Source organism: Sitophilus oryzae, unplaced genomic scaffold, assembly GCF_002938485.1.
Source record: "Sitophilus oryzae breed Bouriz unplaced genomic scaffold, Soryzae_2.0 scaffold_1745_pilon_pilon, whole genome shotgun sequence".
Classification (NCBI taxonomy): domain Eukaryota; kingdom Metazoa; phylum Arthropoda; class Insecta; order Coleoptera; family Curculionidae; genus Sitophilus; species Sitophilus oryzae.
Window position 1 is genome coordinate 2,605,854 of NW_022146441.1, and position 24,663 is coordinate 2,630,516.

Consider the following 24,663-nt stretch of genomic DNA (forward strand, 5'->3'; position numbering starts at 1 on the left):
GCCTTGTCTAGTAAATAAGAGTTCAATGCTTTGCGAAATGAAAAAAATGATGTTATGGATTTGATTTCAAATGGCAGGTGATTGTGCATTTTTTTCGAGTTGTATAATATTGAACTTTTAACTAACTCTGAGCGTGGGGTAGGTAGATAAAGATCTTGCTCCGCGTTCCTGAGTGGATAAGTGTGAGATGGCCTTTCTTGAGAAGCTGATACATGTTTACGTATTAGGCAAACGGATTCAAATATAAATAAGGAAGGAAGAGTCAATATTTTTAATTCTCTAAAAAAGCCCCGGCAATGAGTTCTGCTGTTTAGTCCCAGTGAATATCGAACAGCTCTCTTCTGGAGCTTGAAAATGCGGTCAAATTGAGCCGCACAACACGTACCCCAGAATGGAAGGGCATACCTGAGGTGCGACTCAAAAAGTGCATAATAAACAGTTCTAGCCACTGACAAGTTAAGCTCCTTAGAAACAGACCTTAATGCAAAACAGGCAGAGCTCAATTTTTTCGACAAAGCTTCGATATGTATGTCCCATTTCAGAGAATTGTCCACAACAAGCCCTAAGAATTTTACGGATTTTACGACGTCAATGGTGGTGTTGTTAAGTACAAAAGGCTGCAACGAGTTTTTATACGACAAAGCTTTAGTTTTAGAAATGTTGAGACTCAGGAGGTTCGAATCGCACCAAGATTTAATGGTGATGAAGTTGATATAATCCTATGAAGTGCCATGATGTCCTTGTTGCTCCAAGTGAAGCTAGTGTCGTCCGCAAAAAGATATATTTTGCCACTGATGTTTATGTTAGCAATGTCGTTAATAAAAAGAAGAAACAAAATAGGGCCTAGTACTGAGCCTTGTGGTACTCCACATTCTACTGGCTTGCTAGAAGACAACGTGGTATCCACCCTCACAAGTTGACTTCTGTTGCTCAGATACGACTTAAACCATTCGAGAGATGATCCTCTGAACCCATAAGGGAGAAATTAAACACTAATGACATTTGCTTTATTATTCCGACAAATCATCGTAATTAAATATATATTTGGTATTCATCACGCACTAAGAACATTAAAAAACTGTCATTCTAGCAAATAACCGAGAAGCATTTCCAGGAAAAGTGAATGAAATCGATTAGAAGTTATTTACGAAAGAAACAAAGCATTACGGGCACAATACTATATTAAATATGGAATTGACGTACGCCTACACGCAATGCGTAGGTTACAGAAATACACACTGAGAAGCTTTTGATTACTTATTGATGAAAATCAAATAAAATTAATCTATATTTATTAAGTTTTAGGATGGACGTACACAAAAAGAGCAATAGTTTTAGTAAAATAGTCCAATCACTTTATATTTTTTCAAAAAAATGTCAGCAGTGTCTATCTGACAAATTAGAAGAGGAATACAGAATACAATACAAAGACCAATAACAACCGAGACCACATTGTTACCATGTCTCCAAACAGTGCCGTCACATATTTTTTTAACTTAGCTGTTTGAAGAGATATTTATATTTTGCATAAATGTTTTGACTACACCTGTGGTGTATGCTGCTTATTTATTATAAAAAAAAACGTTTTAAAATGTTAACTAAAGGTACACAGCTAGTATCGACGTACAAGTATAATGTCAAGTACAGATAATATCAGAAAAATAATTATCAAACTCAATAAGAAAACGCTAAAAAGGTGGATTGGGCTGTTTATTTACGTATAAAATGTAACTCCTGGCGCTTTCTTATCGTTGCAACTTTTACACTTGAAAGCTGAACAAGTCACCATTGTAATAAAATGTTTACAAAGTTCCCTACATACAATAAACTACTAAAAATCGCTAAAATTGTCGCTGGTGACACATCCGTTGTCTCCAAAAAAATGGCGTCTAACAACACAAATTCTGCGTTACGTATCCTTGTACTCTTTAGTCATTGGCCTATGTATTTGATATGGGAAGTGTTCCGTGAACTTAATAAAAATAAAATATTTTTTTAACTTTATACTGACAATCAAAAGTTTAAAGCTGAATAGATACAAAGAGTATATCGATCGAATGTTTATGTTGACTTTGTAGCTGAATATTTTGTAAACTGGTAAAATGTCAAGATTGGACTTCCGACACTTTATGAGAATTTTATAGGTTTCTTTAGTGATACTTCAATCAATTTCTTACACCATTCGGCATTTAGAGTTTGTAAAAGACAGCATGTAACTTTTACAATTCCTTTTTAATTTGTTTTTTATTGGTTCTGATTTAGCGAATAAAATTCTTAAAGGAAAAAATATAATCGTACATTGCATTATATATTACAATAAGTATATGATATATTTTATAAAATTTGAAGAATTTTGTCAAATCTATCAGACAAAATAATAATATATAGGATGTGTAATTTTAAAAAAAAATGAGATTTTTTAATTTTAAGTAGTTGAAATTTATAAACATATTTTGAACACCCTGTAGCATCTAACTAAAATATCTTTACATATTTTTTTCCTTCATCTCTATATTACCCTCATATCAAATTTTAGTGGTCCAACTTCAGAAACAATGGCATGATAATTTTTTACCACACTGAAATCTAACCATTTATATATTACAAAAACTATTAATTTTATTATGTTATATTCACCACACTTTTTTGAAGCATCCTGTATTCACCATAATAATTAACCTTTCATATAACTTTTAAATTTAACGTTTTTTTTTTGTAAACATCGAAACAAATGAAATAATTGAATTTATTCTTTCGTTGACTCACTCTGTACAACAAGATTATACTGATATATTCGTAATTATGACGTTTGTAAATTTAAATATTGTAGTTGACAATTTATAACCATAGTATGAATTTTTAGAAAGTGTAAGAAATCAATAACGTAGGTAAATATTTAAGTAAACTGAAAATATTCGAAACAAGAAACATAGGGAAAACAAGGTTAAAAATCAGACACATCTTTGGCTGTTTGTGTTTATACGTATATGTTTGATTCTGTTTTATATTCTAACGATTTCTGAAGTTGATTTGTACCTTTCTGTATCTGTCGAAATGTTGACTTTATAAAAGATGTTAAACATCAAGGAAAATGTGTTACGCCCTTGTTACGCCAAATGCCTAAACCTTTTTATTTTTATAAGGAACGAACCATCAATCTATTTATTTTTTAAGTTAAAAAATGCTAATATACCTTTTAATTTTTGATTCTTTATAATTTCCTTATAATTACTAAATAATTTATTCTCCATGCTACAGTCTGGTAAAACCTGACCGAGATGGAGCTGGCGTTAACGTCAACCTGTCCAAGAATTCCGAGATTTAGTTTAGCTCTGCGCCGCTACGGGCTGATAGTCGTTTACAGCGCAGCGGATAAAGAATACTGTACCGTAGTTTTGCTTTCAGTCGACAGAGTGAGTGGTTGCCGGAGACAGTGTTGCCAGAACTACTGATTGATCCGTAGATTTACGAATTTTGGGTACAGTACGTTAATAATACGGATTTTATATAATTAAACAATTGAATGTAATATTATATGATTAAACAAAGAACGGCGTCAGAGTTGGCTTGGAAATGAAGATCGCTGTTATTTTATATACAAAATATTATGGTAAATGTCAATAATCGTCATTTCCAAGCCAACTAAACGACTTTTTTTGATCATACGACATATTCAGTACCTACAAAAGAATTTTTATTTTTGTTGATTATTCCAATGTTTAATACGAATAAATTTTCAATACATAAACGCGGATTTTTCATCCAAAGATATTTTCGTCAAATGTATTACAGATATTACACATTTTAATATGGAGGCACTGTCGCTTTCAAATCCACACCGTCTTCAATATACCTTTGCTCACCGAATTTGAGAAAATAAGTGTTTTATGCGTTAACCGGAGAACGATTGGTCTCCACCGTACAGCACTTGAGACGCAAGGGGAAATCAAATCAACCATGTCACGAATTCGTCCATCAGGTTGCATATCTTCCCAATTCTTTCAAACAGCGGTAGTAGGCTTATGATATGGTATTCTCAAAGAGCTGCATGGCGAGTTCAGTCTTCAAGTGTATCGTTTTTGAAAAAAAGATGGAATAGTAGAGGGTTATAATGGATCTGAAAATTTCGCGGCAAAACAGGCCTATAACCACCTGAAAATATCTAATATAATCTAATCGACGGTATTGTAAAAAAATAACAATTTTTTTCTTCTATCATAGACATTGCTGTTGAATGAAATTTGAAAATTTAAAATTATGGTTGAATTTTTTTTTCAGGTTAGCGCGTGGGTAACTCAGCTGATCATATCCCAACCAACCCACGATGCCAGACGGGCAGTCCTGTCCTGCGTCCTGCGCGTTGCGCTCTCCTCATGGAACATTGGAAACTTTAATGGAGCCATGGAAATCATCGCGGGCCTCAAGTAAGTCCAATTACAATTAGCTATATTCTAAAATTTTTAACAAATAGACTCAGACCTAAATAAAGGAGTTTTGTCCAGGTAATCGTCATAGATAAAACAACTTTAGATTGAAAACAGCCCAAAAACTCACTATTTCAAAATAACCACCTTACTGCTTGATGACTGCATTTTCCCTTCGAGCAGGAAACTTATTTTCTTTTCCGCTTTTCTTTTTTATAATGGGAAATCGATAGCAGGGTGAACCGACGGGTGCTATCGGATATCTCCCGCTTTTCCAAAGTAGTGGGAGGGGGGATCCCTTTGGAGATCCCCTTGCAAATCGGTACTTAAGTGATTTTTACAACATGTTTGAATTATATTGCTCGCTAAAAATGCAAACAAATTGATATTTTTTTGTAGGTCATGATTATTTTTTAAATATTGTAAATTATTACATTAAAAGATTTTTTATTAATTATTACAATACTTGTATTATTTAAGTAATCTAGTAATCATATATGTTGAACATATTATACTCCATATTAACATATTATGTTCTTCATAGTCAAACATTTATATATTATTTTATATTAATTGTTAAGTTAATAATAATTGTTGAATTAAGTAGAGCATTTGTTGATAGGTTAACAATGTTTTGTTTTGGTAAGAATTGGCAAAGGTTTTTTCTTAAACAAAAACACGAAAAATTGCAAAAAGATTATGATGGTATTCGTGCAGAATTTTTTGCGGAAAATCAAGGAGTAAGTACCAATTTACGCCTACAAAGTCTAGAGAATATTACTAGTGGATAAAACACCGTGTAAGCGAAAAAACGGCGTCCAGTTGGCTTGGAAACGGTGGATCGATCACATTCCTCTTAAAATTTTCTATATAAAATGACAGCGATGTTCATTTCATAGCTATCGCGGACGCCGTTTTTTTTCGGTTATATTGTATCACCTTTATATGCGTGTATAAATATCCCATTATTGTATAATTGTGGATAAAATATTTTTCTTCAGCGGAAAATTTAAATTTCAGTTAGTTAGCCCGACGCCGAATATGTTGCCATGGTAGACAACAAGAATGTAAAAATTGCCTTCTTGATTACGTAATTAAAAGTTTAATTCTACAAACTACTCATAATAACATGAACAATACATATATGTTTATTTTATTTAATTAGATATATCTATTTACTTTTTTATGACTGTTTGTTTTATGCGATAATAATTAAAGTTATATTGAATATTATTAATCCAGTAAATATTATAATATATCCAGAGGAATTATGCGAAGTGGTCACTTTAATTAATTTTAAGCAAATATATAATGTACAAAATATATTTTCCTGTTTTTCCCATAATCGAAAATGCTTTTAGAGCTCTTTATCGGAATTAATTCACAGAGTGATTATAGGTTTGTTCCAACCAGCATTTCGGGATCGTTTCGAAATCGTACTCGAATCGGTTTTCTTGCACTTTGCTAGCATGCGCGGACTTCGAATAGTTTCGTGACGGTGCAAAAAGTATCAACGTTGGAACGCTTTGTGGATTGTTTTGTGTCAAGCGTGCGTCTATTAGAATTTCATAACATAACCCTATTATTTACGTTTGCAATTTGAAATAATAATTATTATTATTCTTGAAATGGAGAATCAGAATCCAGTAATTGTTGGTAAGCGTTGTTTCAATTGTATACTCACTAACTCACTTACCTATCCTCTCTTTTATGATTCTGTTATGCGTAGTTTCCAGTTATTTCAGCAGTGATCGTCACTCATCCTTATAATTATTTTCTATAGATAATTATGAAAGTGTAAAATTTCCGGATGTAAAATCGCTTATTTCTGGGGCTTACTCAACCGGGTCTCACAATGCAAATTCACCTCAAATATCCATTTAGTTGGTCATTGGCAAGCACTCTCTCATTGTACATGAAAATAACAAAACAAACATTTACTGATCTGGATAAAATTGATAATCAAATGGTAAGACTCACCCGGGGGTACTCCTCCCCCTAACCACTGACATCACTGACATTCTATTCAATATATCACATTTCATATCTTCCATCTAATTCAAATATTATTTGGATCTATTGGTTAATAATCTTCAACAACTAGCTAGCGTCACCTGAAATAGTATAGGGGCTTCCCCCGGACGCAATTCTGCCGCTAAACAGATTCGCATTCCAATCGAATAAGCTAATTGTGGTACCTCACTAGTCTCTCTACCCCAACGCCGCATCGTGTCAATCGAGAAGACAAGGGAGACCTCAAACTCTGAAGACCAACCTCGAAGGCAAGACGTCACAAGAGGTTTTCTTCTGGTCAAACGACCCGTTGCCTTACAGTACTTGCAACGTTTATAGTCAAAAGACTCTCAACCCCCAAATATCAGCTCTATGACAAAACACAACACAACAGCCTGCCGGCCATACAGAAAGTTAATAGTTTAGAGAGTGGTGAATCGCGTGGTAAAATGTTGGGAGATTGCGCTTTTAGCGCCCTCTACTTGGCTACAGGTACGAACTATGAAAGAGCGGGAGATTTAAATTATTATTATACTTATTATTTTTAAGGCAATTAAAACTAAGAGTGCCCTTAACCAAAAACAGTGATATAAATGGAGATACCTACTCAAATTTTTTATATTATCATGATACTAAAGGATATAAATACAGCATTTATAATCCTTTTACACCTTTTTATTCAAAGTCTTACACGCTAATATAAAATTTGACTATCTCCATTTATTTCACTATTTTTGGTTAAGGGCACTCTTAATTTTAATTTTCCTTTTTTTATGGGAAAACGATTAAATGGGAAGAATTGAATGGGAATGGAAAGAATGACCAATTATTGTATTTTGATATTAATTTATAATACCCCTATTCTACTAAATATCTAGCTACATTGTACTTACAGTTAAATAGCTACATTGTACTAGTTATATACATATTTACAGTTTTATGATGGTTATTATTTCTTTTCATTGTGCTATCAATTGATTCGCTCCGACTTGAGTACTATACCTCGAGATGGCTCCAGGAATTATTTACCTTTACAGGTCTAGAATATGAAGATTCACAGTAGAATTTTTGGTTTTACTGCCTATTAGAAACAAACCTACCCCCCTACATCAAGGGACATACAATTATGCCTTGTTCTCGGCCATGATATTCCTTCCATTCTATATCCAACATCCAACTTAGCAGACCTTCTGGTTCACAACAGGGCCTAGACTGGTCGGATGATATTTTAACAAAATAGCCCTTGATATCTCTTTCACACTTTCATTTAATAATTAATTAGGAGGGCTGGATGGTATAATTTCTAGAAAGAATAGCCAGTGAAATAAAAACTTAGGCATGGACATTACCTTTCTTACCTTTGTCTGCTATTTTTAATAAAAAACAACTGTTTAGTTTGCAGAAAAATAAAATTAACAATCAAAAATTTCTTAAAAAATGATCAAGCCTTGTACTACGCCGCGTGCCGCTTTTTGAACAAACAACAAACAAAAGAATGAGGTTAGAGGCGTTGCCAATGTCAATTTTCTAAACTACCCAAAAATCTAAATTAAATTCGCCAATTTGGGGAGAAAAATGTCCCGATTCACCAAAAATTCCCCATATGATTATTTTAACAAAAAAAAAATAATTTTAATAAAAATACAATATTTATTATATATATGTTAGAGAGATTAAACTGTAAATTACCTCCTTGTTTTTTAATCCCTTCCCTAGTAGTCATTAAATAATTTGAGGTCACTAAATTTTCTTTCAACTGAAGCATTTGCAAAGGGAAGCACAAGTAAAAAGCAGATTATAATTTTTAAGTTGGGAAAGATATATCGTCCCGCTCCGTTTTTAAAGCTAAAAATTTTACGCCATTTTCAATCAGCAATAAAATGTTGAAACTCCCCTTATTTTCGCCCCCTATTGCTAAAATCCCCACAAAACTCCCAATCGGCTCCGGATTCCCCAAAATTTGGGGAATCCCCACAAATTGGCAACACTGGAGGTTAGCGTGTTCTTTCTGAATATGCCAAGACTAACGGACTAGTGTCGAAACACAGATAGCTAGATGGACGTATTTCGGCACTTGCGTCGATGCGCTACAGGTACATTTGCCTGCGCGTCGTATGTCTTCTGGCAGTCTTTTAATTTTTCTGTTTGTCTATGCTGCCGGCCTAACAACTACTGACTTGCCGCAGGCAAGCTATGCCTCCTCTTACATCATAATTTTACCCGATCACAAATATTTACATCGCTTGCCAATGAATCACACTATTTTCTCTAATCGACTTTAAAATAGAGTGTTTTAGCATTACTAGATAAATAAATAGAGAGTTTCCGAATTATAAAACCATTATTATAACCAACTTATTTTCCAAGTTTTACACGAACGATTTACTCCACACAAACTCACAAGCAAAAGTATAACGCACACGTATTCGAATTCGTAAAAAATAACCAACACAGAAGTATCAGCCGGACGCCGGACCAGAATCGGCTGTTAAAAACCGATAATCCCCGCCAATATGCTTTAATGCCCAAGTCAACCCAAACAGTTCTCAATTTGGACCATGTACCGAAATTATCTTTCTGAAATCGTAACCAAACGATCCCAAGGTAGGTTGGTACGCAAATAGGATCGTCCGATAACCGTCAAATCTCGGTTGGAACACATCTGAATTACTGCGCACGAGCGTGATCGTTCGGTGACGGTTCTGCGGCGGGTTGGAACAAACCTATTGAGTACTATTAATTTAATAATTTTTTTCGAATTATGCTCAGCAATTTATGGTCAGATAACAAAAACTTCTTAGTACATTACTCTTTCACTTAAATGTTTTTGTAGTTTTTTTTAATTAAAGTTAACATAGTAATATTGAATATAGTCTATAAAATGAATAACTTTGAATTTTGACCGTTATTTTTTACCAACATGGTAAAATTAAAATCCCTCTGTCAAAAAAGTTACTGATATTCTTTAAATTGAGTGCCTGAACAAATCAGATAGGTAACTCTTTTTTTCTTTCGTGAAATAGAAAAGGAAAATAATAAAACAAGTGACAGTTCTTCCTCTTCTTGCAAAAATCAACTCGAAATGTCATAATTGACAAAAGTAAAATGTCGTCAGCTTTTGACATTTCTAAATATTAGACCATTGCCGTCTCTAATAGAACAGCCACAGGGCGAGATTTATGACGTCACGCTAGTTAGATACTACGGATTAATAAATATGTTGTAAAATACATGGAAAACATAATTATTCCTCGTATTTTTGGTTTGTATTTTAAAAATGATATAGTTTACATGAAATATACATAATATACAGTTAATAAATAAAATATAATATATACCTATTTATAGTAATAAATACTTTGGCAAATAAACTATGAACCATACAAATGCAGCAAATGTTTTACAATATACAAATAATGAATAGGTGGTACATAAGATAATGGGTAAAATGTAAAATATATATATTTTAAATTTTGGGGTTTGAAAATCGATCTAATTTAACAAAAAACCTTCAATATCTACTAATAGTGATGTATTATTATTTTATTTATATATTATAATGTTTACTGCAATTAATAAACTAATATAAACTTGTCAAAAGATGACCATATATTTTTTTAAATTATTATTCTTAACACAAAAACTATCTACATTGACTATGGAGTACGATTTGAGTCATATTGTAAAACATTTGCTGCATTTGTATGGTTCATGCCAAAGTATTTATTACTATAAATAGGTATGTATATATATATATATATATATATATATATATATTGTATTTATTAACTGTATATTATGTATATTTCATCTAAACTATATCATTTTTAAAATACAAACCACAAATACGAGAAATAATTATGTTTTCCATGTATTCTACAACATATTTATTAATCCGTAGTATCTAACTGGCGTGACGTCATAAATCTCGCTCCGAGGCTGTTCTATTAGAGACGGCATTGCGTCAGCATGGCAAGTTGCTAACCTAATAAAATTAACACTAGAAAAGCCCGCGGGAGCTGTCAAATTCAAAGTTATTCGTTTTACAGACTATACTATTAATCTAGTAAACGGTGTATCAGAACCATTAGAATTATGCAAAAAAAATTGCGTACATTTAAGCAGATCTTAAAAAAAACAGGATCCATTTTCTTAGTTACTCTGTAACAAAGTGATCAGACTTTTATGCTTTTATACTTGATTAGCATACAAAAGGATCGGTTTTCTATTTTTCCATTTTCAAACGAACGGAAGCTAACTAAGCTTCTGTAATTTTGAGCAGAACGCGTTTTTGCCAGTCGAATTATAAAGCGGATCTATAATTCACGCTCTTTTTATACTTTTGTTTGTAAAAGGGGATAGAGATTGAGCTAGAAAAGGACGAGTATAGAGCTGGATAATTTTAAGTTTCAAAAGGAAATTACTAGTCGTTAAGTTCGGAAGATAGAGTGTTTGAATTGTTAATTCCATTTTTTTATTTTAAATTATTCGTGTCTATCTTGCCAATCTGTAAAGTTTATTTTATAAATCTGCATTGAAGAGGTTTTTTTTTGTAATGAGCTAAAGAAGAAGAGTTCTGATTTATATAAAAAAATTGTAAAATAAAAATTCGCGCATGGTGGAATTTCTTTAACGGTGCAGTTTTTTTTTAATGTATCAATGTCATATGAAAAATTGGAACTTGGAACTAGGTATATGTAAAAGCTTTTATAGAAAAAAAAGTATAAAATTAATTAAAAAAGATCTATTTTTGGAATATAGTCGAGCAAGGTAGGAATTTAATATTTCTGTTATATTACAGAAATACATTTTAAAACACTTTCAAACCTTTTAGACTCGTTAAAATTAATGTTTAACAAATATTAGCCGTTAGTTAATATCATAATTCACGCTAAATTTATTATTTACATTATGTTATTTATAAGTAAACCTTTTGTATGTTTGATCTTTTAAAAAAATTAATTATATCCAAACATTGTTAATGTCTACAGGTTCATGAACAATACACCATTTTTTATTTTATTTAATGGAATATGTCTATTTCATTTTTTGCTGCTGCTTGATTTATACAGAGTGAGTCTTAGATAAGTGCAAATATTTGTAAGGGTAGTATATTTCGACCCCAGAAATACGGTTATGAGGTTTTTTCACAAAAAAATAAAAGTTTGGATTTTTTTATTGTTTTTAGTTAAAAAACATAATTTCTTGATAATATGGCAACATAGGTAGTAGAATAAGTTTACAAAAAGAAAACCCAGAAATGATCCAGTTTCCAGGTTCTCAAAATTTAAACAAAAAATAACTTTTTTTTGGAAATTTTCAAAGTAAAATAACTCTGTTATTTTCGATTTATTTGAAAAACGGTAAAGAGAAAATATGTTTCTTTTACCGAGATTTACTAGCCCTGAAAATATTTGCACTTATTCAAAACTCACCCTGTATATTTCAATAAATAACTAGAAGTCTGTTATAAAAATGAAAATGAAATAATTTTAGTACAACATAAAAATAATCCATTCAAACGACTTATGTTTGTTGTACATCTAAGAATTCTTATTTAGAAAATTTGCATGACGGCTTCAGGCTTGTAAGCCAAACGTTAAACCATTTCCGGAGAAACAATTTCAGTTTTTGCTTGAATGTATACGCCATAGAGAATGGGTAGAGACACTTTCTTATGCCAAAAACGTGCAAAGTTTGTCGCTATTCGGATCAGTCATGAATTTTACATGATCCCGTTGAATAAAGCTGGAGAAATTTGTTTCGAGTTGGGGGATAAAAATATCGCTGACATCACGAGGAAGTTTTTTTTTCGCAGAACGTTTAATTTTTTTAAATAAAATTTAAATTTTTAAAAATTGAGCTTTAAAATCACATAAATTGTCAAACAAATTTGCCTAACGGACAAAAAATGCAAAACACAAAATACACTTAGATCCATTTTAACCCACACTAAACCAATGGACACTGGAGAACAAACAAAAAATGTAATATACAAAATACCATGATAATGTAATAAATTTTATATTGGTGAAACATCTAGACCGTTAAATGTTCGAATTAAAGAACATAAAGATTATTTAAAAAAGGGCGATTTTCACAAATCTAAGGTTTGTCAGCATTCATGGAACATAGGGCACAGAGTCAGTTTTATCAACGCAAAAATTATAATGAAAAAAGCGATAACCTCTAAAAGAAAAAATAAAGGAGGCTTTTTAATATAATCTAATAAAAATAAATGTATTGCTCATGCATATGTAGGGATTAGTAATGTATAGTAATCGCTTCTTTGATTTCAAAGAACATAACATAAATAAATATAATGTAACATAATATAATAACAATATAATATAATAACAAATATAATAATAAAATATAATGTAAACATAAGTAAACATTAAAAACAAAAAGTAAGTTTGAAAGTTTTTGGTTTTACCGTATTAAGTAATTGAAGTCAGGAAGTAATTGTGTTAATTCTGAAGTTTAAATTGATATAATGTTATTTTAACAGAACGTTAACGGTTTTTATATTAAACTGTTAAAAATGGAGGTTTATCATGTCAATTCCGTTTATAATGCGTGAATAAATGGATAGCATTGAGCCGAGTGAATAAAAACTAAGCTTTTGCTTTTAGTATTAAGTAAAAGCTTTAGCTTGTACTATGTAGATTTAGCTTTTGCTAATAGCATTTGCTGAAATTGAAGCGAATAACCTTTTGCTTTTACTTACTAGCAAAAGCTAGATATTTTAAGTATTTACTTAAAAATCTTATTTGGTAAATCTAACTTTAAAAAAACATGTTTATATACTGATAAGGCCTATATTTATATTTTTATGACTTGAATGGTTTTCTGTAGGAAATTTAATCCAAATTCTTGCCTTTTCAACTATTTTTGGTAAAACGTGAGATATCGTTTTATATATTGTTCTATGAACTGCTTCTTTTCCGATCCCTATTTGAAATCCAGGATCACTTAAAAATCGCAAAAATATTTGCATTTGTTTTTATGGACTCAATGCACCACCTCTAGTTTCCACTTTTGGCTCCAAAAAATGGTTATCTAACCACTCAACATTTTTTTCGCTAAATCTATACAGACCGTGGTATTCTTCGGTACGACTTTGTTTTCTTTCGGGATAAAATTTTACAGATCTTATATTCATAAAAGCAGCCATTTCTGCCAAACTGTTTAACAATACTAAATTTCTAAGCCAGGGTTTAACAAGCTTGCAAAAATGTAAGCTTTTCCTTAATATTCTTAGTAATTGCTTACTTTTATATTTATTAAACGGTTTTATTTAGCTCGACCCGTACGGTATTTATTTATTTGTTTGTTTATTTGGGTCAAAATTAGAAATTAAAATTTAAGTACCTTCCTGTTGTCAGATTGATCTGAAATTTGGTACACACCTTTAGTTCCGATGACAATACAATATAGTAATATCAATAACATTGTAAATCTAAGATGGCCGCCGGTACAAAATGGCGGATTTCATATTTTTCCACAATCCCCTCAATATGGGTATCAAATGAAAGGGCTACACTAGTAGAATACTGTGATTATGACAAAATTTAAAATCTTGGATTGTGTCCAAGATTGTGTGACGTTAGAAGGACAGATAAAATAAATAGGTGATTAGATGTACCTACGTAGTTAGCGGTAGCTTTACCACCCAAGTTAAGGTAATAGGTTAAAACGTGCTGGGGACTGTATGGCATTAGGGTGGCTAAAAATGTAATGTCGCAAGCGTTTTCCCCTCAAGATTGGGCGCCTCTTGTTGTATATTATAGCCTTGCCCCTCTACTGGACCTCTGGGGGGGTCGACCGTTAAAATGTCCATTACTCGTGGGAACAACATGGAAACAATAAATAAAAAAACAAACAAAAATAAAAACGAAACTGCTACACAACGAAAAAGAAGGCTCGAAAAGGCGAAAGAAAAGTATAGAACGAAACGTGCAAAAGAAAGTGAAAATGAAACCGGTTAGCAACAGAAACACCTCAGCAACATGATGCCAGGTTAATAGCACAACGTGAGAGACAAAGGCAGCTGGTAGAGTCAGAAACACCTGAGCGTCATTAGTCCAGGCTAGCATCACAACGTGACAGACAGAGAGAGTTGTTAGCGGCAGAAACATCTGAGCGTCATGAGTCTAGGCTGGCATCACAACGAGAGAGACAAAGAGAGTTGTTAGCGTCAGAAACACCTGAGCGTCATGAGTCTAGGCTAGCATCAGAACGCGACTGACAGAGAGAGTTGTTAGCGTCAGGAACACCTGAGCGTCAGATTGTAATAAATTATCAGGTAAAAAACCATGTAATAATGATGCACTAAATGAATTAAATAGAATGAGGAATATTCGGTAGGCATTTCCGTTAAATACTAAAAACTAGAAAATAAAAAATCGGTAAAAAAACTTTTAATTTAAACAGTTTTATCTTATGTGCACTGAAAACTAGAAAATAATAATAACAATTAGGTATTTTGAACTTCTAGTTCAGAAATATTTTAGTACTAGGCAGAATAGCTTTTAGGCATATTAGACTAAAATAAAAACGTGGGGCCCCTCTGAAATCCTACCTATGGCAAAGCATATCTTTATACTTTGGTAGATCATGAGCTCGGCGTTCGCTGGCGAAGCCGCCACGGCTGGTTATTGATTGTCAAAATCTCCAGTTACGATTATAGTAAGTCGATGCAATCCACACTTAGTATAGAAGAAAGTATTACAGCAATAGATAATGGGCCCCACGTTTTTATTTTAGTCTAATATGCCTAAAAGCTATATTCTGCCTAGTACTAAAATATTTCTGAACTAGAAGTTCAAAATACCTAATTGTTATTATTATTTTCTAGTTTTCAGTGCACATAAGATAAAACCGTTTAACTTAAAAGTTTTTTTACCGATTTTTTATAGTAAACACATTTAGCTTTTGCTAATTGTATATTTAGAATTACTACGCATTGGCTAGGAAAATGAAAGTTTTAGCTTTTACTAAATGTTTATTCACTCTGCCCATTATACTATACTATAAGATAGGTTTTTTAATAGTTTTTTTTTCACAGGGTTTTAGATTCTTTATTATGTCTTATTAGGTAGATCTGCGATTATCTTTTATATTAGTAATTTAATTCATTTCATAGAGTATTTATATTTGAAATATTTGTTCAGTGTGGAAAATCAATTAAAAAATGAATTCACAGATAAAAGTTTATTATAGGAATAAAAATTGTCCAATATTTTTGGGTAAATATTGGCACAAAACAAAAATTTATAAAATGTTACTTTACACAGCTGTTATATCAAAACCTATTCCAGGATAAAACTAATTTTAATGGGTTACCAATTTGTTTCAATTCTGAATCAAAATTGAAATTGAAAAACTCACAACAGTAAAAAATAAACTTTTTGGATATATGCGTTTAGCAAAAATTGTTGGAAGCGGCCATTAACACCTTTATATAAAAATACATTTAAATATAATATATTGTTGTTTTATTAGGAGTAAAAATAATACTTTTTGTGACGACATTGCAGGCGAGGCACAAGTCATTTTTACTCCGAATAGAACTTGCTATTTTTTTCAAACATCACAGATAATCTTTAAGCAATTTCCAACGTTTCAAATAATATAAAAATATTTAAAACTAATACGTTGTTAGTAATTATAATATATCGAGAAACTATTTGACTATTTATATCAGTTTAATAATACATATATCGTACTTTTGTTCTTAGGCGTAAAAGTGCTTTACTTCTATGCCTAGGCGTTAAAATGACTTTTTTATATTGTCAATCACGTAAAAATTAATACTTTTGTGACGTTTGAAAAAAAATATTATTTTGTTTATTAAAAATGCTGGTGGGTAGCAGAGAAATATATTTAGGAATGTGTTTAAGTAGGAAGAAGCCATTTTGAAGCAAGAGATGAAGAAAGAAGAGCATTATGCTTAAAGGGTAGGGGTTTCTTTCGGCCTCCAGCAGTTTAGAAAGTTGTAGGCCGGCGGAAACTACTTGCTCTTTTAGCAGAAAACAACATTTTCCATAGTAAACTGCTTATATACCTTTCCTTGTAGCTTAATTTAAATATGAATATGCATGATCTCTTAAAACGAGTTAAATATAAATGTATTATGTACATTAATTGCCACATGTAGAAAAAACCTTTGAATAAGAAGACTAAGGAAGGAGCATATCAAAAATCTTAGGTCCACCGCGATAGGACTCAAATATGGCCGACTTAAATTCCGGTTTATCAGTGCCGTTCTAATTTTATTTAAAAAATGTAAAACTATGATGTAGGGTAGACGTGGGGTAGACTCAATAATTTTTTTTTATTTTTCGTTGTGAATAAATGTTGGTAGTTATTAAAATTGTTATAAAAACATATTATTATAATAAAAATAGATAAGTTTTAATAATTATTTATTAACACAAACATCCGATAAGCTACTGAAGCAGGTAAGTCAAATTGACGTATCTAAATTCTTTGACATCTTATCTTTGACAAGTAGTAAATAAAAGCAAAAATGCAAGAAAAAATATATAATTAGTTAATTTAAATGAATTTCATAAATTATCGGTTTACTACGTGTATGTATATTATATAGTCACTTACTAGCGAAAAGTTGTTCCATTATTTCACTCGATTTTTGCCGAGATCTACCGCACGCTACACAACCAACTATTTTAGAGTCTTTTTCGATAAATCGCGATAGTGTCACTGTTAATTTAAGTTCTGCCACAATTTCCATCTAGATTTACTACCTTTATACAACTATCAGTAGTAGAATAAATAATGAATTCATGGATAGCATTATGCTCCTTCCTTAGTCTTCTTATTCAAAGGAAAAAACTATGAATAGACAGATTATTTAGTTCACAATTTGTAGGTATACGATATACATTTCCTAAATCTAAACCAAATTCTCTGTTCCAGGTCGAACAAACTCAAACCGTTCTGGCTGTCCATCACCGAAAAGGACACGCTGCCCATCCTCAATTTCCTGTCCGCCGCGCTGCTGTCCGCCGAGTACGACCGCGCCCTCAGCCGCGCCCTCGCCATGGCCGAGTGCCCGGTCGTACCGTTCTTCGGCGCGTTCCTGCGCGAGCTGCGCGAGATCCTGGCCAGCAACACGCCGGAGGGGTTGCCTATGCCCGGCGGGGGCAAGTCGTCCAAGGCGAGCCGCGCGGAGCAGGCGCAACAAAGACAAGTGGTAGGTGAGAGCAAGGATCGTTTGTTGTCAGAGATATAACTATATCTTGTGCTAGTTATACAGGGTGTTGTCTCAGTAGTGTAAAAATATAGGGTGTGATTCTTTCGAGGATTCTTTATACAGGGTGGTCCGAATTGTATTCCGGAATCTTCAGCAGCATATTCTGCAGATAAAAATAAGTAGAAAAGTTCGTATAAATGAATGTCCTAAAATGCATTGATTCGGAGATACAGGGTGTAGAAGTTTCATTTTTATTTCGATTTTGTCCAAATAATTTCTGAAGTGACGTCAATATTTGAATGAAAATTTGTGTCTGGGTGTTTTTTGACTTGAGAAATTTGATTTTGATGTCAATATGACTCCTACTAGTAGAGGGCGCCACCTACATATTTTTTAACTGATTTGAAGAGTAATAACTTTTCGTCCGTACCTGTATAAAACTACTGAGTAAAAAAATATATATTTACGACGTTTTCTGCGTAAAAAAGGTCCCTTCATAAAAATTGTAATTTTGTACAGGTGTACAGGTACGGAAGAAAAGTTATTACTCTTCAAACCAGTTAACAAATATGTAGGTGGCGCCCTCTACTAGTAGGAGTCATATTGACAGCAAAATCAAATTTCTCATGTCAAAATACTCCCAGACACCAATTTTTAGCCAAATATTGACGTTACTTCAGAAATTATTTGGAAAAAATCGAAATAAAAATGAAACTTCTACACCCTGTATCTCCGAAACTAAGCATTTTAGGACATACATTTATACGAACTTTTTTACTTATTTTTATGCGCACATAGCGCACATACTTTTTTTCAAAAACAATACCTTTTTAATCTGATTTATGGCCCAGAAAAATGCCAGTAAAATTCTATAAAAAAATACACTATAATATTAGTTATTGTATTTCTTATTTTACTTCGTTGTTTGAAAGTTTAAAAATAATCTTTCTTCTTATTTGTAAACGATATTGTTCTGTAGTATGTAAATAAATTAGTTCTAAATAGATGTACCAAGCAAGGGCTTTATTGGAGCTAATATAATAAACATTTAATCGTGGATATATTATTGAGCTTGTATGGCTTGTGAGCAAACAAGTTACTCATTGTAATGAAACGCTTTTGTGGAACGTTACACCAAGCATCCTACGTTATATCAACACTTACTAAGGTCATACTATCCCAATATTAGATCGCATATATAGTATTTACATTAAATTACTTTTTGAAACTCTTTATTTTATACTACTTTGGAGTACATTTTTATACCATACCAGTTTTCTCAATGGTTCTTGTCAAAAAGATCTTATATTATATAGGGTGAGTCCCAAAAAAGTGCAAATATTTTCAGGGGTGGTATATTTCGACCCCGGGAACACGTCTATGAGGTTTTTTCGTCAAAAAAAATTTGAAAATCGTTCTTTTTATTTTAAATTTTCCTGTATATTTTTGAAAACTTTCTAGAACTGCTTGTTCACTAAAAGGGATGTAAATACAGAAAAAGTCCGGTGGCTCTCAAAATTTGTTAAAAATATATATTTTTTTAATTTTCAAACTTATATAGGTAACGCGGTTATTTTGGACTTATTTGGAAAACGGTAAAGAGAAAATATGTTTCATTCATCGATATATACCAGCCCTGAAAATATTTGCACTTATTTAACTCACCCTGTATATAAATCTTTTTTAACTATAAGTAGTAGATGATTTGGAATGTGAAAAAAATTGAGCAAATTGAAAATTTAATAATTTCCCATCATAATATAAACTCTGAAAACGCAGAGTGGGGTTATAGTATATTGGAAAACCTTTCCTCGTATTTCCTTGCTTTGATCGAATGGGCCTCAATAAAAGGGTCGTCCCAGTAAGAAAGCTTTCGAAGGGCTAGCGAATTATAGAGATATATCCGGTTCAAAAAAGCGAAAAAGTAGGCAAGAGTGGGCGACAAAAAAACGTTATCCCTAGTTATTAGAACGGTTAAGGCGGGAAGGGTTTTGAGTGGCAAGAAAGGCCGAAAAAAACGGATTTATATTTCACGTTAATGCGTTTTTGGAAAATGTTTAAATGGTTATTTCGAGAGATTCTGGTTATCTTGATATTTTATTTGTTTTTTCTATCATAAGTATTTTTTGAAATTTTTATTTTTATTATATCAACAAAAATATAAATTTTTCAGAATCCTTTCAAATACTGCAATTCCGGAAACCAGTTGTTGCCACATTTATTTATTTCCGTACATTGTCATTTAGTTTTGTATTACGTGTTTTTGGTTTAAATGAATTGTGTTGTGATATTTTAAGCTTAAAAAAATTTATTAGCAGACCTTGCAGTCGAACATTGTTCTTTTTAGAACCTCTTTTAGTGCGAACTGTACAAGATAGCTTAATAGCCGTAAAAAACTCATCGCAACTTTATTAGAATATTTTGAACGGGAAAGCAGTAGTAATGGCCTTTTAAGTGTTGTTAAGGAGGTGAGTTTTGTTGATGTAAATAATAACTGTTTATATATTTATAATTAATTTATTTTTGTTTCCTAAAATAGTTTGATCAAAAGAAAATATATAAAAATTGGCAACGCTGTGCCGGTCAAGCTTAATCAGTCGACTAAAAGTTTATTTGGTATGAACTATATCTACATAATAAAATTATATAAGGATTCTTGCCACTTAACTGCTAATATAGAAATTTAATTCTACGCTGTGTTTGTCATAATGCGGATCAACCTGCTCTCACTACCGGTTTCGGAGCCCTACTCCATCATCAGGTGAGCTTGGGAGATCCACAAAATGACAACCACAGCGCAGAGATGGTTAATTCCGACTTGTCGGAAAGTATCGGTTAGATATTAAGTCCCGAACGGGAGATAGCGGCCTGCGTGCTATGGTAGTACTTTCGTACCACCGGGGCGCAACTATCGATAGTAAAAGGATGGTAAAAGGCTTTTTTTCAGGCAAGCCAAATTATAAAATAGAAAACAAATTTCTTGCAGTAGAGGTATATAATAAAATTATATAAGGATTCTTGCCACTTAACTGCTAATATAATTTTATTATATACGTATATATAATTTTATTATATACCTCTACTGCAAGAAATTTGTTTTCTATTTTATAATTTGGCTTGCCTGAAAAAAAGCCTTTTACCATCCTTTTACTATCGATAGTTGCGCCTCGGTGGTACGAAAGTACTACCATTGCACGCAGGCCGCTATCTCCCGTTCGGGACTTAATATCTAACCGATACTTTCCGACAAGTCGGAATTAACTATCTCTGCGCTGTGGTTGTCATTTTGTGGATCTCCCAAGCTCACCTGATGATGGAGTAGGGCTCCGAAACCGGTAGTGAGAGCAGGTTGATCCGCATTATGACAAACACAGCGTAGAATTAAATTTCTATATTAGCAGTTAAGTGGCAAGAATCCTTATATAATTTTATTATATACCTCTCCTGCAAGAAATTTGTTTTCTATTTTATATCTACATATTCATACTTTATTTCAACCTTCATTTCAGAAGTGATCTAAAAAATCACATCAGGTTTTTACTTGTTATTAAGTATCTTAAAGTGATCTTTCAAACCACTATTTCTATGTCATTTTACGACTATTTTATCCTCTATTTTATTCTGTTTTTGTTATTTGGGTTTAAATCTACATTCTTATCGATCAATGTTTCATTATAATATCAGTATCTTGAACTTTAAGCTATAATAAAACACTGTTGGTAAAACATACAATTTTGTTAACGATGTTTTTTTTCCAAAACATCGCAAGTAACATTCCCAAAACTTTTTTTCCCTTGGCAATCAACTTATTTTCTCCCTTTTATTACGAGAAAATGGGAAAACCCTTCACGACAAAAACAAAAAAAATCGTCGAAAAGAACTAAAAGAGCTACACGACAATTTTCTTTTAATCCTACGACACCTCGGGCTTGCAATTTGATTTGTATCTGTTTTTTTTCAGTTCATATCGGACTACAACGGCGAGGACCACCATTTCACCAAGATTGGACCCGGAGGGCTCATAAACCTGGAGAAGATCTATCGGACTCAGGCCGTCATGGATCACATCTCCACCTGTCACAAGCACTATCACGACCGGTATAGACTGAGTCCGACGGTCAGCCTCATAGACTACTTGAAGTAAGTAATCTTAATAAAATAGGATTTATAGTTATTTTTTATACAAGACGATAAAATGGTATTTTATCGTCGACCGAAAAGATTAATTCACGAGCGATGAAATCGCGAGTGAATTAATTTCGGGAGACGATAATGCAATTTTATCGTCGTGTATAAAAAAATCGAGGGGTAAACACCTGACCAAAATGTGTACACCAGAAATCCACTTTTGATAAATAAATCCAAGGAAATCCACAGAAATACACAGAAATACAAAGAAATCTAAAGAAATCCACAGAAATCCAAGGAAATCCACAGAAATCCAAAGAAATCTAAAGAAATCACAGAAATCCAAGGAAATCCAAAAAATATTAGATTGCATTTTAATTAGTAATATAATAATATAAAGTCGATATAGTATATTTCAGGAGATTTCTATATGACATATGACCAAAGTAATAAAAAAAATTGAGAGTGAGTTTTTTATGTGAATAAACGTCTATTTCACTTACTATTAATATTATGCGGTGATTAGTATTAGTTTAAACGTCAAAATGAAAAAGTAATAGACTTGGGACCATTTAAGCTGCAGTTTGACAGAATTTGTTATATAGTAAGTCATTAATACAAAGGTCTGTTTGAATGAACAAATAGGCAACTTTAATTGGTCCCAATTATACTTTATACTGTATACTGAAATAGTTTTATTTCATATTTAACATACAAGGATATTTTTATAGTATACTAGGAGGACACAACGAATATAATAACAAAAAAAAGAAGAATAAAATCAACAGGACCTTTGTATTAATGACTTACTATATAACAAATTCCGTCAAACTGCAGCTTAAATGGTTTCAAGAATATTACTTTTTATTTCATTTTGACGTTTAAACTAATACTAATCACCGCATAATATTTATAGTAAGTGAAATAGACGTTCATTCACATAAAAAACTCACTCTCAATTTTTTTTATTACTTTGACAATTACAAAAGACAATTTAGACATATTAATATGAAATACAGTAATAATTAATAAAATAATAACAAAAAAATACAGAAAAAGAAAGTGTATATATGTGAAAGAAAAGATAGATGAAAAAATAGATAACAATTAACGTTTGAAGAAATGAGTGTCCAGATGCCCTTTAAAACTTTGGAGGGAGTTGTGGAAGAGATCCAAATCTGTCTGTCTACTGATGTCGTTGAAACTGCAACAGGCACGATGTAGTGGAGCTCTGCTTGCAAGGACGGTACTTGGTGTTTTTGTATAAAACGTCGTTTTCATTCTAGTATTTACGGACGGTACATGCCAGCAAAGTTCACCGAGAAGAGAAGGAGAATCCAATAGACAATTAGACAACTTATATAGGAATATGATAGACGAACGAAGTCTATTATCCTTTAACGAAAGGAAATTCCATCTCTTCAACAATCGGCCGTGATCATAACCTTGAGGAGGATATATTCCATCCTCTTTAAAAAACAATAATTTTAAAAAACGACGTTGGACATTTTCCAGACGTTGCTCGTGGCTACTATAAAATGGAGACCACACCAATGCAGCATAATCCGCCTTGGCCTCACAAATGCGTTGTAGAGAGCAATAAGACACGGAATATTGTGGAAGTTCTTAGTTGTGCGTGATATAAAACCCAGTGTCTTCAGTGACGCTTTACAGATTTCCTCTACGTGATAGTTAAAACTGAGACGCTTGTCGATATAGACGCCAAGGTTTTTTACCATATCGCAGTTTCCCATTGTAATGCTGTCTATTTTGTAGTCGTATATGATTTCTTCGTGCTTTAGTGTTATGGACATTTTCTTACATTTCTGTATGTTGAGTGGTAGATGGTTGCGAACAGTCCAGGCAAAGATGGAGTTTAATGAATTCTGAACTCGTATACAATCTTCTGAGTCGGTCACAACAGAGAACAATTTTAGATCGTCGGCGAATAATAAGGATGGACAGTCAATTACGTTGAATATATCATTGATGTAAATGGAGAATAATAGAGGTGCGAGGTTACTACCCTGAGGAGCGCCACTTGTTGGTGTAAATCTGAAAGAACGGTGGCCATTATATTCAACGTATTGCGATCGGCAAGAAGATATGACGAAAAGAATGCTACGAGTTCTTCTGTAAAACCAAAATTTTCCAATTTATGAAGCAGTCGCGAGTGACTCAACTTGTCGAATGCTTTCGAGAAGTCCATAAAAATTGCATCTACCTGCTGGTGTTCTTCAATAGCTTTATAGGTATATTCCATAAATGTAGTAAGATTTGTTACAGTAGATCTTTTTGGGAAGAAACCATGCTGATTGGGGGAAAGTTCGTTTTGGATTTGTGGAAATAATTTCGTAAATATGCACATTTCAAAAGCCCTGGCAAAGTTTGATAAAATGGCAATCGGTCTGTAATTACCAATGACGTTGACATTACCGGACTTGAATACTGGACAAATCTTCACATTCTTCCACGCATCGGGGAAAGTATTAGTACGTAGAGCCAAGTTAAAAATCTTAGTAAGCGGTTTAGAGAAGACCGCTGCACAGTCTCTAACAATGAAAGAGGGGAACACTATCAGGTCCTGCAGTGACTTTAGCTTTCAGTTTTTCGCAGCGCGTTGAGAACATCAGATTCATCAAGTCCAATCAGGGAAACACAATTTAGTGGTAGCTGTACAGGACAGCCATCCCAATTGTCCTGCTTCTGTTCGTATACACTTCGGAAAAATGATCCAAAAGCATCCAGTATTTGAGATGTGTCGGAAAGCTGAGTGTTTTCATATTCCATAATGCCTGGTATGCGGGAATGTTTGCGCTTCTGGTTCACAAATTTCCATAAATCTTGAGGTTGGGTTTGCAGATTGTTTTGGATCGT

At 32.6% G+C, this 24,663-nt stretch overlaps 1 protein-coding gene across 2 annotated transcripts in view; it reads left to right on the forward strand.

Moving 5' to 3' along the window:
* Nucleotides 1-24,663, forward strand: part of LOC115881970 (1-phosphatidylinositol 4,5-bisphosphate phosphodiesterase epsilon-1-like) — a 264,861-nt gene that overhangs the window by 210,226 nt on the left and 29,972 nt on the right. For both annotated transcript variants that reach the window (XM_030899730.1, XM_030899729.1), the window contains exons 6-8: nucleotides 4,279-4,424; nucleotides 17,382-17,658; nucleotides 21,620-21,798. In XM_030899730.1, coding sequence (XP_030755590.1) covers nucleotides 4,279-4,424; nucleotides 17,382-17,658; nucleotides 21,620-21,798 — 602 coding nt within the window. The remainder of the gene's footprint in view (nucleotides 1-4,278; nucleotides 4,425-17,381; nucleotides 17,659-21,619; nucleotides 21,799-24,663) is intronic.